The 15,772-nt window shown below is 35.8% G+C and overlaps 1 protein-coding gene across 1 annotated transcript in view; it reads left to right on the forward strand.

Annotated features, from left to right (window-relative positions):
• Positions 1-15,772, forward strand: part of LOC112960565 (dynein heavy chain 5, axonemal-like) — a 132,992-nt gene that overhangs the window by 47,082 nt on the left and 70,138 nt on the right. The window contains exons 24-32 of the mRNA XM_026054961.1: positions 3,942-4,031; positions 4,129-4,365; positions 4,864-5,031; positions 7,777-7,983; positions 9,004-9,333; positions 10,684-10,890; positions 10,977-11,219; positions 12,066-12,220; positions 14,659-15,323. Coding sequence (XP_025910746.1) covers positions 3,942-4,031; positions 4,129-4,365; positions 4,864-5,031; positions 7,777-7,983; positions 9,004-9,333; positions 10,684-10,890; positions 10,977-11,219; positions 12,066-12,220; positions 14,659-15,323 — 2,302 coding nt within the window. The remainder of the gene's footprint in view (positions 1-3,941; positions 4,032-4,128; positions 4,366-4,863; positions 5,032-7,776; positions 7,984-9,003; positions 9,334-10,683; positions 10,891-10,976; positions 11,220-12,065; positions 12,221-14,658; positions 15,324-15,772) is intronic.

Genomic DNA, 15,772 nt, shown 5'->3' on the forward strand with positions numbered 1-15,772 from the left:
GGGTGGGTGTGCGTGTCCTATAATATTTTTCATTTTTACTGGATTTTACAAATTCAGTTTTTAATGAACTTCTGAGTGACATTTTCAGAAAGTAATATATAAATTATGATAAAAGCAAAGATTGATGCCATTTTGGTATGTCTAGAATGTTAACAAATGTTTTCTCACAGTTATGTTTCATTTTACTTCCCATTTACTTTGAAACCAATGTTTAACAGGATATTCATTTTGTTCTACCTCCAAAACATAATGATATGATATAGTATTTATTGCAGCAGGAAGAGAAACAATTCTGATAATGAATTTTAAAATATGCTTCCAAAGTAATGTGTATGTGGGTCAACTTACTGCTGCTTTGCCACAATTCTGCTTATACTTTATGCTACTACTTGCTCTGAAAACATAACACCAACATTTAAAATACCCAAGCCTGAAGCAATAGCATTAAAGTCCAGAAAAATATGTATTTTATTAGATTGAGAGATGAAAATGCAGTGAAATATGAAGTTAGTTCTGTGCTGACRGGCTGCATTTAGAACTATCAAAGTGTAAATGAAAAGCTGTCATGCTGTCATTTTTCTTTCAGTTTTAATGAGCTATCTTTGCTTCTCAAATAATAGAGGCAATAACTGATTTACAAATGAGGGTAACACTACTTCTGTATTCAGTGGCTCCTCTTATAGTTATTATTTTCCCCACATTTAAAAATTGGGTAAATAAATTCTAAAAGAAAACTTTGTAAAATAAAATGCATTAATAATGATAGTCAGCCCCCAAATACATGATAGAATTAAGAAAAGCACAGATACAAGTATCTTAAAAATATCTGAGTTCTAGAAAAAAAACGCAGATTGAGCTATAGATAGAAATATGGTAACCAAGGAGAATCACTTTTGAAGTATACCTATAGAAGCCCTTTGAAATCAGTCTAAATTGAACCAAAACTATAAGAAAGAAACCTGGTATAGTAATTTCAATTTGCTTAAGGAACACTCAGTATTTGTGCTAATAAGAATATTATTTGTCATTGAAAGTATAGATATTGGGTAAAATCATTATTAGTGAAGGTACAGCCAGTATGAATAATAGGAAATTCCAGAGAATACTCTTTGTGAATCAAGCAGTGGAAAGAATGTGTTTAATCTTTTCATGTATAAAATACATACTACTGCAAGTGATTGGTTTTTATGTAAAAGATAAGAGGAAGCCCAAAAGAGCAGGATAAATTAAAAAAAAAAAAAAAGTAACCCTATTTTGAATCAAGATTATCTGTATTCTTTCTATTTCCATGGCATTTTTTTAACCTTCCCTAACCTTCTAAAGTGACTACTGTCTTGTTTGAAAGCTGTACTGCTTCACGATGCCATGAATTTCTTTTCTGTGAGTGTTACTGCTACTTGTAAGGAAGAGAATTGCTTAGCCAATGGAAATCAGAGACATTTTCAAAGAATTGAGATAATTACAGTAATTGCATGAGTCATGTTACTTAGTTTGACTGGAAGCTGTGAAGCTCAAACTAGTGTCAGATGTACATGAGTAACATGAGTTTCAGCATGTTTGTGTATTGTTTTGGTGAAAAGTCTAGTAATTTTTAGACGAGATTAAACCCTGTGTTCTTTTTATCCAGTGTCCTGGATCTTTCCTTGACCTATTCGGGAGACTTCAGAGAAGTCATAAAAACAGCAGAGCAGGCACATGTGACATATTCTTCCCTCCACATTTAGCTCTCATCCTAATCTCGTGTGGGTAAAGGCTACTATTGCCTCTGGAGCAGAGAGTTGAATATATAACCCAGAGAGTTTCTTAGCTTTAATATTTAAACTCTGCTGTTTTAATTAATATTGCTGATATTAATAATTTTGCATAATTTCAATGTAACTTCTAGACCTAAAGGGCTTTCCATGGTCCACTGAGTTCCACAGTCCAACTGGATACACTGTGTGAAAGGGTATTTCCTCTTATCACTTTTTACTACCAAATTTCATTCTGCAGTGTCCTATTATGAGATAGCAAATTCCTGACCAAAATTCCTTCAAATTTATGTGTATTTGTCATGGCCCAACTAATTTTTCCAGTTCACCTGTCCAAACAAAATACCCTAGTAAGTAGATAATCCATTTTAATTGTCATCTTGAATTTGTATCCTTCTTTCTTCAATGTATTGGAAATCATTTTAAACATAGCAGTAATAAAGATTAGGCAGATTTGCAGATAAGAACCTGATTTTTTTTTTTTTGGCATAAACTCGAAAGAATTACACAAATGATTCCTCATTGGAATCATAAGTAGTATAAAACTAGTTCTGGTGAAAATTGAGCTCTTGAAAGTGCAGAATACTTTGCACTCAAGAAGTAGCATTATTCTAAGGTGTCTCAAACCAATTATTAAATAATTTGCAGTGCCCTGTGGGACATCTGCCCTATTTTGCAGGTGAAGAAATTGAATCACAGATTTAAGTCCAAATTTTAAAGGTCTTCAGACTTGAATCTTCCCCACTGCTCGCAGTACCTTACTTCTACCACATCCTTGTGGAACCCACAAACCCCAAATTAGTCACTTGTGCACCCTACACAACGCTGGCRGTGAAGCAAGCATATTTTAGGCAAAGGCACAAAAAGCAACACACAGAAGTGGTAGCACTTCTGCTGATGAACAAGAAAGATCGAGAGATGTTTTCTAAGCCTCCCTCCTCGTATGTATGCCCACATTCAGGCTGCTTTAGCTCTCAGAGTGTGTAGCTATGAACCCTGTTCTGGTTTAAAATGCTTAAGTCAGTTTTTTCTCATAATATATATTTTTGTTGTGTGTGTTACGCACTATTCTAGTGAGCAGAAACTCAGAAGGGTGGGTGGAAATCTTGGTTCAGTCCCTGTGCTGATGAATACTCAGCATAAGGTATTGCTTTATTAGCAAAAAAGTAAACAAAAACTGAGTAAGTAGCAAGGTTACTTACCACACAAGCAAGGCTTGCGAGTGTGTGGGTAGGCAGCTCACTGTCTTTTCAAAAATATCTAGATGATTGTTTACATCTTTGGGTGTTTGAATGTTTTCATTGTCTTAGCTTTATGACTGCCTGAATATGGGGGGCATAAATGGAAAAAAGTTAGTGTCCCCCATGGTGTTCCTGTTGTGCTTTATCTTCTCAGATTGCGTGTGCAGTGTTGATTTTGAATGATTACAAAGGTGAAGGAGACCTGTAGGGAGGGAATCATAGTAAAATTGTTAAATGAAARTGAATTTAGGTTATACTTTACATTAATCTGAACTATAGATGGCAACTAGTATTTGAAAATAATTCTGCACAGCAAATCTCATAATGGACTTTACATCAATTTGCAACTTTGCTAAAGATGTTACAGAATACAATCACTATGGAATAATATTTTGAGAAAAATCCTCATCCCATTAAAATCAATTGAAAAATTCCCTTTGGATCCTATCAGGGTTCTAAACAAAACTGAGAATATCAGTTTCAAGAGGGATACTTTATGGTGTAGTCAGAACAGATCAGATAGAAAATGATACTTGTGAGGTTGTGCACTGTATATGTATCATTACAGCAATTCTAGTGCTTTTATCTTCTCACCACAGAAATGGCAATGGTAAGTTAAAGTTCCCAGTGGAGAGCACAAGTGGCAGATCCCTGATGCAACTGAAGAACAAGTCTTCAAATTACTCTTTTGAAGATTGCTGTATGTAGCTTGTATGAATAATTTTGCTGACTGCGGTACATCAACATTTGTTTTTTAAAAATGTTTACTGTTAGTGCATTTTTTGGACAAAATCTGGATATTTGTAATCCCAGAAATGGGGAAAAATATAGTTCAGAATGAAGTTGAGAATATAGTTGAAATAAAGCAATTGGACACATCTAAGAATAAATTATACTGTTGATTTATGAGTTTTGGGAAACATTCTTTAAATTATATTTTTCTTCCCAGGATATGATTGATTTTGTTTTCTCTGCTGTGACACCAAAAATGCCAATTTTGGAATGCATGTACATCAAACAAGCTATTGACCTCCTACAGGTAGATATGACATCAGCTTTTCTATCTGTCATTTTATTGTTTATATCTGAGTGTTGTTTTAGGAAGCCAGTAGTCACATACCACATCTGCTTTGCAGGGTTTATTGTCAGACCAAGATGAGAAGCAGCCTACCAAGGAACATATTGCTCGCTTGTTCATTTTTGCTGTAATGTGGTCAGTTGGAGCTCTTTTGGAACCAAATGACAGGCTGAAAATGGAGCTGTTCCTGCAGAAGCATTCTACAATGAATGAACTTCCAGCTGTGAATGGAGAAGAGACCATGTTTGACTTTGTTATCAGTGGTTGTGGCCAGTGGGAGCACTGGTCAAAGAAGGTTCGTATGCTGTAGTGTGCTAAGTTTTCTTAATGAGTATACAAGACAAAGGTGTTTGGTAAGAGGCATATTATTATTAAATAATAAAGGCCTKCATAATTTAGGAAGATTAACCCTACCAACTGCTCAAGAGTTTCTTTTCTGGAGGAATTTCTTTTCTCCACAAATATTTTTGTCAGAGAATGGGAACACACATTTGAAACAGGTTTGGAAGTGAAATAGAAAATTTAGCTTACCTTTTGTCTACTTAGTACTTAAGATCTCCCAGCAAAGAAAAGCTGTCTCCACGTAATGGAGAACAGTCGGATGAAAATACCATGTTAGTCTAACATCCTTTTAAAAAGCTTGGCAAGGTACTGATTGATTATAAATGGATGCTCTGCTTTTAGAAAAAAAGTGTTTGCTAATATACAGTGCATTTGTGTTGGTGTTCTGATGAACAATGCATATGTGGCCATGTAGAAAGTCTCAAACTTTACGTGTATCTATCTTATGCAGGTCCCAGAATACTTTTACCCTAAAGATTCAGTGCCAGAATATACTTCCATTCTAGTTCCAAACGTAGACAGTATCCGAACAGACTTTCTAATGCACACCATCATGAAGCAAGGAAAAGCTGTTTTGCTGATTGGAGAACAGGGAACAGCAAAAACAGTTATGATTAAGGTAGGAAGAATGGAAGAACATCCAGTATCTTTGTAAGCTAACATTGTAATAAAAATAATTGTCATTGGCACAAGTGTTAAATTGAAGTGAGCAAGTAATTTGATTTTTTCTTATATAATAGCATATTCCCACTGAAGCATTTTGCCACTACTCCCAATGCCTATAAATAAAACAATAGATTATAAATATCTATGGTGGTTCTTTTAAACTTTTTGCTAAGTAAGAAAATACTGTTGGAGAATTTCTTACTTCCCTGTGCTTTGTCAGTGGTGGCTTATACAAACTGATCTTTTGGCTCTGTACACCCTTGTTGCATAGACTTTATTCGCAGGCCAAACTGAACAGAAATAAAGAACTTCCTTTTTTACTGAAGGTAATTTTTCAGAGGGTAAATTTAGTATTTATTATGTGCTGCCTTGATTCCATCACTGAGAATGATACATTGTTCTTTCTGTAGAAGAAAATACTAGCAGTATTACTATGAAATTAACAAATATATTTTTTCATATTATAAAATGGGTCCAGTTAATCTTATGATACATGTATAAAAATTAATAGCTTACTACAGAAGAGTCAAAAACCGAAAGGCTGAACAAACCCAAACATCATCCCATGATTGGCGTCCCATATTTGACAAATGTTTGTGTAGTGGACTTCAACATGGTGTCTGTAACTTCCAGAGGAATCTGTAGGCTTTGTTCTGTGAAAGACAGCAGAGTAACGATTTACTGTTGGCAGAGCTGAATTTGCCATACAAGCCCCGATACCTCCGCTGGAGGATTTGTAGAGATCTAGAAATTGAAAATGGTTGAAAGCTACTGGCCTCGACTGACCTTTGGCTTTTTAAAAGTCTGGAGCTATATTGTGTCCCCCAGGGATGTGCTTTTTGAGCCCTGAAATAAAGTGAATTGCATCAATGCCAGCAGCAATTAATACTAGCTTTTCAGCTCAGCTGTTGAGGCCAACATGCATGCTGGTGTAATGTCAACTTCTGTTCCTGGCACCAGCTGGAGAACTATTTTAGCAGAGTGAAGAGGTGGGGTCTGGATGGTGGTCTTGGTATTCTGCATACTGGATTTTGGCCAGATACAGGCAACCTCCAGCCTTCAGCTGTTATTCCTGTCCCTAGAAATAATTGGAGCTGAATCTCAGGAGCTGCTCACCCTGCATCTATGCTCTAGAGCAGAAGGTGTTCCTTACACAGGGAACCATAGTTCCAAAAAGTGCAAGTAGTTACTTGATCTCATCTAAGGTTAAGAGTGAAAGTTAACTGCTTCTACAACTGTTCTCCTTCTGCTTTCTGTAGAATATTGCTTTACTATGGAAAAGAAATTTCCAGATGTATGCAACTGCTTTCATGAAAAAGTAAAAAGGCTGTAATATAGAACACTTCAGGTTTGAGTAAAGTAGCAATATATATCAAAGAATTTATAACAGAGTGTTATTTAGGACCTTTAGTTTGCTCTTTGTAGTACGCTGTTCATGAACAGCAAAAAACAGTATTTAATGTGAAACTGGTGTGATAGAGTGGAAAATTGGATATGGAATCTGACGTTTAACTAACAAAAAATAACCCCATCAAATAACCTCTTCTGTTTCAAAGATATTTCGCATTTATATACAGAATATTACTGTCACCATGTAATGATTCAGAAATACTGCAATTAATGAAAGTATATTTTTTGAATGTTTGTGTTTTCATAGTTTTATACAAACTGTTAGAACCTTAAGAGGGCTGATCAGTGAAATGTACCAATGAACCAGCTGTCAAGAGTGTGCAGCAAACACCATAACTGTTGTATATACATTGCAAGCAGAGACTGTTTTTTGTTATGCTTCRGAAAAAATGTTTTTCTAAAGGGCAGCTTTTCTTAAACTGGGATCATAGCATTGATATAGTCAGCAAAATAAACAGTTTGACGCTATTCATCAAAATATTCTCCTTTCATCATTGCAGGTGAACTAAATATTTAAAGAGAACAAATGTTGGAAACTTGGAATTTTTAATAGTGTTTTTATATCCCAGGATCCTTTCTAAACAAAATATTTCCCACACTTTATATATATTCTTTGGCATGACTCCAGGGTTGCTTTTTTTTTTTTTTTTTTTTTTTCCCCTGTGGGTGCTATTATAAACAGTTTACTAAGTACAAAAACTGGAACTCCCTGTCTTGTTTTAGGGCATCAGCAGTAGCTGTGGGAATTTTATGAGCTTTTGAAACCTAACAAAGATTCCTTTCAATATTAAGAAAAGATGAATACCAGTAAATTTGATGCATCTGAGTTTAATTTTACACAAATGTTCCTTTACACTACTTGTTTAAGGTATGGTGCTGAAGTGTAAGTGTGAAAAAGGATCTGGATTTTCACTTGTATCTTGCAGACTGCTGTAACAGATCATCATTAACAGCTTGCGTTCAGAAAAAAAACAATTACTGACACAAAGCTTATTTGCATCCTGAATCATCATATATCTACTTGTTGTAACACTTAGTGAAGTCTGTTGAAAGCTTATATATTTTAATATTTTGAAACTATGTAAAGCATTAATTAAGAGTTTGTTTGAATTTCTGGTTGAAGGCTTAGAATATTTAAACTGCTGCTTGATATTTAAAAGTTAATAGTAGGACTGAGATTTTGTAGATGTCTAAGTTTTGCAGGGATCCTGAACACCTATGTCTCCTTTCAGTTGAATTCATCTGGAGTTACTGGTGCACTTCACTTGAAATTGGTTTTATCTTACAGGGTTACACAACCAAGTATGATCCTGATGTTCATTTGACAAAATGTCTAAACTTCTCTTCTGCAACTCTGCCAAATATGGTCCAAAGGAGCATAGAAAGTTACATAGATAAAAGAATGGGCACCACATATGGTCCTCCAGCAGGGAAGAAAATGACTGTCTTTATTGATGACATCAACATGCCTGTGATTAATCAATGGGGTGACCAGGTAAAAGGGAAGTGCTAACATTAGGGAGTTGGTGGTCTTACCATTGTTGGTGATGGAAATGCTGACTTGTGGTTTGCAAAAATAGGAAAGCTTAGGGGAAAAAAAAGCATAATATGGACTAGTTCTTGGATGCCTACTAAAGGCAATTTCCCCAAGACAGTTTTTTCATGAGTGGTAAGCTGTGTGCCCCAACTGATCACAGTCAGCATCAAGCCATTTGGTACAATCATTGTAGCTTTTAAACCTTTCATTTTGGTGACATGCAGAGCTTGCAGAATTTATGAACTCACTGTATTAAGAACCAGCCTAGAAAAGGAAGCATGTAACTCCAGGAAGCAATCAGATTTTTTTTTTTCACTTTACTTTCTACTCTGGACTTTAGAGTACAGTTATTGTTAGGTAGAATCTAACAGCACAGTTCAACATCCAAGACCAGTGGGCTGTCTGATGTTGATGTGTTGATAAACGAATACTTTATAGATCTATATTCTCTAAAAGTCTAACTTAAATTTAAAAAAATTACTGTTGAGAAAAGATCGTTTTTCTCCTCTTCTCCCATCTAGCTCTGTAATCCTGTTTTCTCACTGCCTCTATGTAAGTGAATATGTGACTATACTTTGTGCTAAACTAACCATTCTTTGTCACTCATCTAAGTGCCTGTGTCAGTTTGAATATACAGTCTGACTAGGTCTAATTTTAAAGTGCTGATTTTTCTTAGATTCATATTGTGGAAACCCAGTTGAATGCCTGGCCCCACGTCCACGACTGATTAGCAAATAAAGCTTAGGTGCAGCCAGTCCGCTGCATCAGAGCTGTTGGTGCCATGTGGCATGGCTTTATAAATTGCTGAAGTGTCCAGAAGAATATTCAACATAAAGAAAGATAGGAGGCGTCTTTCTTGTTGTCTGCTAATTTATTATACTGGACATTTCTTTTATTCTTTTTTCTTTTTTTTTTTTTTTTTTAAGTTGAAAACCCCCCAGATACCTAACTGTTCTGTTTCTTTTTTTGGATAACTAGATCACCAATGAGATTGTAAGGCAGCTGATGGAACAGAAAGGTTTCTACAGTTTGGAAAAACCAGGAGAATTTACGAATGTGGTTGACATCGAGTTCGTAGCTGCTATGATTCACCCTGGTGGGGGTCGGAATGACATTCCACAGCGCTTGAAACGCCAGTTCACCATCTATAATTGCACATTGCCTTCCAGTTCCTCTATTGACAAAGTATTTCGAACAGTAGCTGAAGGCTATTTCTGTGAACAGCGAGGTTTCTCTGAAGAAATATGTAAACTGGCATCAGCATTGGTACCTACAACTCGAAAGATTTGGCAAACAACAAAAGCAAAGGTAAAATTATCTCTATTAAGTAGTTTTTGAAGCATCTGCACCATGATAAAGCAAGAAGACCCAGGCCTTTTGTGCTGTCACATATATACAAGCTTCAGATTGTGAAGTTGTGACCTGTGTGTAACTGCTGGCTGATGCCTCTGTCCAGGATTTGCTGCTGCCAGCACCTGAGTGAGTTACCTGTCCAAAAGTATAGTCATACCCAGTGGCTTCTATAGCTAATAAGTGTAGCTAATAAAAACATCTCAAAGTCTTCTGGTTTAGAAAATGTCAAGGACACAAGGAACCATAAATTAAAAACTAGATAGGAATCTTTTATAAAGATGTTTGGGATTGGGAGAAAATTTAAAAATCCAAAATATGGCAGAGAAATCAAATCAGGTGTGTGTGGGGGGATCAGTTCAGAACAAATGAAATATTGCCTTTAGTAAATTCTACATATTACCTCTTCTATTTAAACAGGTTATAAAAACATGTTTAATTGTAATTTGTAAGCAGAAATTTCTTTGAAATAGAAAATCAAATTTATTTTTGATTACAAAATGGTAGAATGAAACATTCTGACAATTTGAAACACTAAAAGAAAACAGCATAAGGATGTGTGCCAAATTTGATCTGTTAATGAAAAAAGTGGAGGCAGGTGGTAGAAAGATAGGGATAGACAAGGAGCAAATAGGATTTGATAAATGATGTTTTCTAGCAGAAAAAGGATTGGTCAGAATTTCCCAAACAGCTCAACTGTAGACATGAGCCTTGCTTATACAAAGAAATAAAGAGAGTGCTAGTTAAACTATTCAACTACTGACTAGTATATTCAACAAAAATGGCTCTTATTACTGATAACTAGCTGCCTTTAGAGAAAATGTAGCTTTTGCTGAATTGTTCATAGTTTCAAATCCTCTTCCTTCATTTTTCTCTTCTCCTTTCTTTGCTTTTCCTCATCTACTTTTCCCTCTGCTCTTGAACGACACAAGTGTTCTTGGAAAGAAAAAAAAGAGTGACAGAAATGAATTGGAAGAAAGGGTAGGAAGGAAGCAATAGGTTAAGCACTGCTGGCGTATTTAGTGCATCCTTTAATGCCATTGCTAACTGACCTGTCCTAGCTACCCTTCACTCCATGTTCCTGGGACTTGAAAGATTCAAAGAAACTTCAGTGAAATCTATGCGAAATTAAAGAGCTGGTCATTGCTGTTGTCATTTATTCATTTTTACCTTTGCCTTTTAAATGTCAAGCTTTAATGCAATATTCATTTTGAAGTTCATGAAAAAATACAGTATTCATTAAATACTAGAGAGGCAATATTTTTATTTAGCAGTTATTTGAATATAGATTATGACATTATTTTGTAGATGTTACCAACTCCAGCTAAATTTCATTACATCTTCAACTTACGAGACCTCAGTCGTATTTGGCAAGGAGTGCTTACAGTTACTTCTGAAGTCTGCCAGAACACTAGTGTTTTGGTAGCCTTGTTCCAGCATGAATGCAGACGTGTTATTGCAGATAGGTTCATCAGCCAAAGTGATAAAGACTGGTTTGAAGATACGATGAAAAAGGTACGCAAATCCTGTTCAATGATCACACAGAAAAAGGCCAATGAAATGTTTCACTATTAAAACTAATCTTTCATGTATTTTTGTAGATTGCTGCTGCAGAACATGGTCAAAATTTATTCAGAGATGGCTCCACAGAATTATACTTTGTGGATTTTTTGCGTGATGTCCCAGAAGCTACTGGAGATGAACCTGCTGATGTAGAGTTGAAGGCTCCTAAAATTTATGAGCCTGTCCCATCTTTGGATTATTTAGCTGAAAGATTACAGATGTTCATGCAGCAGTACAATGAAACCATCAGAGGATCGAAGATGGATTTAGTATTTTTCAAGGTATTAATATCCGTAATTATGTCAATACGAAAAGTGCCTGGTCTCTTTGCATTTAATGCTACATGGATCTTTCTGTTTTTCCACAAGATTATCTTTGGATTTAGCTTAAAATGGCTAGCCCTGTATCCAGAGTGGACTTGCCTTACAATAAGCTGTATAAAGCAATGCTTTTGTCTTCAGGCTGTCTTTGCTTCCCAAATTATTCAATTTCTTTACAGTTCCCCATCTTTTCTTTCTCCTGCCTTGCCTAACCCAAAGCACAACTCATTTGTTTCCATACAACACACTGTGAATGTCATCTTGCATCTGTGGAAGTTGCCTACTTTTCAGAAGTCTCTTGATGCTTGATGTTTTCTTCAGCTTTAGATGGGGTGCTCTGGTAGCTTTTTAGGGCATTTCAGATTATTTATTGCTGTAACATAAATACTGTGGTTGAGTAAGAAACATCTATAGTGTACTTGTATTTTGCTTTAGGCAGCCTGGTATTTAGAGAGATTGTAAATAGCTCAGCTAAAAAGTTGGGGAAGGGTATTAATCCACTTCCTTTCTACTTTTTCTCTGATCCCCTAAGAGGCATGCGCATAGGAAGCAATGTCATATGCAGTGTTTGTACTCAGAAGAGCTGAAGGCATGCCTCTCAGGATTGGAGAAAAAGTAGAAAGGAAGTGGATTAACACCCTCCTGGGCTAGCTTTGCTGAAGTCAGGGGAAGATCATTTGTTGATTTTGATGAGTACGTGTCTGAGCCTTTGGCATAAACTCCAGAGATGGCAGTTCTCTGTAATGTGTTTCTGGATAAAGATATATTATTTTTACGTCTTCTCATCCTTTTTTCCTCAATAAACAGGATGCAATCGTCCATTTGATTAAAATATCACGGATTATTCGTACTCCACAAGGAAATGCATTGCTAGTAGGTGTAGGTGGATCTGGAAAACAGAGTCTGAGCAGACTAGCGTCATATATTGCAGGATATGAAAGCTTTCAGATTACTTTAACAAGGTAATACAATACATTGTACATAGACATTTGCTCCTTAATTTGCCACAGAAATGAATAGCTCACAATTAACTTAAAGAAATGCAAACCTGTCCGACATTGTATCCCTCATTGAAAACTACATTTTTCAACCAAAAGGACATGTGCAAATGCAGAGTTTGTGGATGGCAGATCCTTTGTCTTTGTTTTAATACATATTATAATACATATTCAGTAAATGCTATTGACAAGAAATCTTTCTTTCCTTCGACATTTAAGTCTGCAATGCATACTTGTTAAATCCCACTAAAATATCATTCTGCATTAAAGATAACATGGAATAATCTACTGGTGGATTCTATATAGTGAGCAATTATTGATAGGCAGGGGGAAACTAGCTATTGTTATAGATGCTCATGCACCCAGACTATAGTACTACAACTGCTACCAATGACTTAATGGGTAGTGCCGGAATTTGTAGAAGTTTGGGGGAGGAAGAACTTTTTTTTTTTTCTTAAATTAGAACCCTATATTTTAAATTACATTTACTCAGTTTCTTTTCAGAGGCAGCGTAGAGGAGAAGAGGGGTAGAGGAAGAGTAGCAAAATATATTGCTTGTTTTCTGCATCTTTATTTCTGGATATTGTTTTGAACCTGTCCCTGTCATTCCTGACAAGAGGACTGGAAGAGATCTCTCAAAGGCCTTGTCAGCATTGCCACCTAATTGTTTGGAAGGAGTTATGTATAAACCTTCCTGATTTGACTAGAAGTAACTACTACCTTTCACTTCTTTCTCTTTTGGCATAGGGTTTACAGGGGTAAGCATTGAGGGTTAGCAGTGTGTATTTCATGCTGCAAACAGCTCAGTACGCTGAGAAATCTTCCTTAGAAAGATGCACCAGATCTTTTAACAAGGTAATGAAGTTTCTGCTGAAGGGAAAAGGAAAGAAAGACAAATCAAGGCCTCTCCCTGTGCCCCAGATGCAGAAGGAAGAAACAGTAAGAATAGAAAAGGGAGGGAAAGGAAAAAAGAGCAGAGAAACAGAATAGAGCCACTATACCTGCAGAATTCAAAATGCATTAATGAGGCAAAGAAATATTTCAGCCATTTAGGAAAGGTTCATTTACTGAAACTAACTAGAGGTGAGCTGAAAACAAATAAATGGAAATATTTATTTGCTGAGTGAGTTATCATCTGTAACTTGCCATAGAAGGCTGTAGAAGAAGAGTATCAGCAGGTTGCTAAATGGATATTGAAAGGACAAAAGGGATGTACCTTCTAGCATTCTTAATACAAAAGCTATGAAAATGGGAGGAGGGGGAAAGGAATGGGCACTGAAGAGTGGATGCCAGCTCATGTATTCTCTTTAAGGAGCATTTCCAATTGGTAGTGTTAGAGTAGTGAGCTATATGGACCACTGACCTGACTCAGTAGAGTCGTTATGTTCTTATCAGTATACCACAAATTACTGTAATAACAGTAGTTGACACATGCAGACTGAACAGATTATTTTATGAGCTCTGCAGTGGTTGCATTAGGGTGTTGTAGAGCAGTGTTGGAGCTGCAAGAGAACTGGGAGACACTTTCTGTATGGCATATGTAATTTTGAAACAGTATTTTCAAACACTGAACAATGGGTCATGTGTATATTACAAGTATTTGTTATTTCTTTGAAGAAACTCTTGGAAAAAAGAAGCTGGTTTCAAAGAAAAGAAGATCATAATTTCAGCTTTCATTGGTTAAGGACATAATGGACAAATCTGCCATTTTATTTATTTTAGATTACTTCATTAGATAATGCATAATCTAAAATCAGTAGTAGAATTTGCATGGACTTTGTCTAAACCCTACTTGTATGCATCAGCTATAAGCAGTAGAACAAATGAACCAGTTATGGTCTCCATTCTCAGCAGTGTTTATAAGCCCAAGTGGTAATGTTCAAATATATCCTTTCTGGGGCTTGAATGCAGTTAAACCAAATAGCACAATATAAACCTCAAACTTCAGTTATTCTTGTCTATCTCATAATGATTTCCTTTACCCTGCTCTCAATATCTCCAAAAGATAATCCATCTGTCCTTATGTAATGTTTACAGGCAATAGAACCTACTTGCCAGTGTGAGGAAGCTATATTAACCTTCAGTTTTAATAAAGAGTTTAAGTACATAAACTATAGTGATGCAAATCGGCATCACTTCCCTTAGACATAGTATTACTCTTACCAGCTTTTTGCAGCATGATATTCTATTGATTTTAGCCCACTTCCCATAATTTATGGCACTGATTATTCACTTTGGCACAATGTTTAAGAAAAAAATAAAAATGAAGCCAGGAGATAGTGTGGATTAATTTCATATGTAGTTTTTTTTCTTGCCTAAATGAAACTGAGCCAGATGATGGATATTTCATAAAATGATCCGTACTTTTTCTTCTCTCTATTTCTAATGCTTTTCTCTCCCAGAACATATGCCACCAATAACCTTTTGGATGATCTGAAAATTTTGTATCGCACTGCTGGGCAGAAAGGAAAGGGCATTGCCTTTATATTCACAGACAATGAAATCAGAGATGAGTCTTTTCTTGAGTACATGAACAATGTTTTGGCTTCAGGTGAGGTTTCAAATCTTTTTGCACGAGATGAAATAGGCGAAATCACACAAGACCTGATACCAGCAATGAAGAAGGAGTATCCAAGGCGTACTCCCACTGGTGAAAACCTTTATGATTACTTTCTTACTCGTGTTCGCAATAACCTGCATGTGGTTCTTTGTTTTTCTCCTGTTGGGGAAAAATTCAGAGCTCGTGCACTAAAATTTCCGGGTCTGACTTCAGGCTGTACCATGGACTGGTTCCAGCGCTGGCCTAAAGATGCTCTTGTAGCAGTTGCACAGCATTTTTTAGTTTCCTACAGTATTGAATGCACAGATGAAGTGAAACAAAGTGTTGTTAACACTATGGGAACATTTCAAGATATTGTAGCTGAAAAATGTATTGAATACTTTGAACGATACAGACGCCAAACATTTGTGACTCCAAAATCTTACCTGTCCTTCATTGGAGGCTACAAAACCATTTACAAAGAGAAGTTTGCCAATGTTGGAAGTTTGTCTGAACGCATGAGAACAGGTAATGTAAACTCTTTTTTTTTCCTTAAAAAAAGTAAGAAGAATCTGAGTAAAAGAATGTAAAAATACAGATTCTTATGTACATAGAGATTTAATGCATTTAAATTGTGAGATCACTTTCACTTGAAAACAGGCTGTCATATGTTTTCAGCTATATTAAGTGTATGCACTAAATATGTAGAGGTTTTGTTTTAACTACCTTTGTGAATGTTGCAGATTGCAGATGTGTTTTTTATTTAGTATTAACTAGCAGTTAAAATACCTGAAGTTCCTGCTTCTACACGTATGCATGCCAAGGAACTACTGAGAACCTAGTTTCCGCATTTAAACATACTGAAATTAAAACTGAGGGAAAGTAAGTAAATGTTCAGGTTCAGTCACTGTGAAGAATTTTTTAAAGAAACAGTTATATGCCAAATATAAATTTCTAAAATAGTCTTTATATTGCAG

This window comes from Apteryx rowi, unplaced genomic scaffold (genome assembly GCF_003343035.1).
Source record: "Apteryx rowi isolate R43461 unplaced genomic scaffold, aptRow1 scaffold_977, whole genome shotgun sequence".
Lineage (NCBI taxonomy): Eukaryota > Metazoa > Chordata > Aves > Apterygiformes > Apterygidae > Apteryx > Apteryx rowi.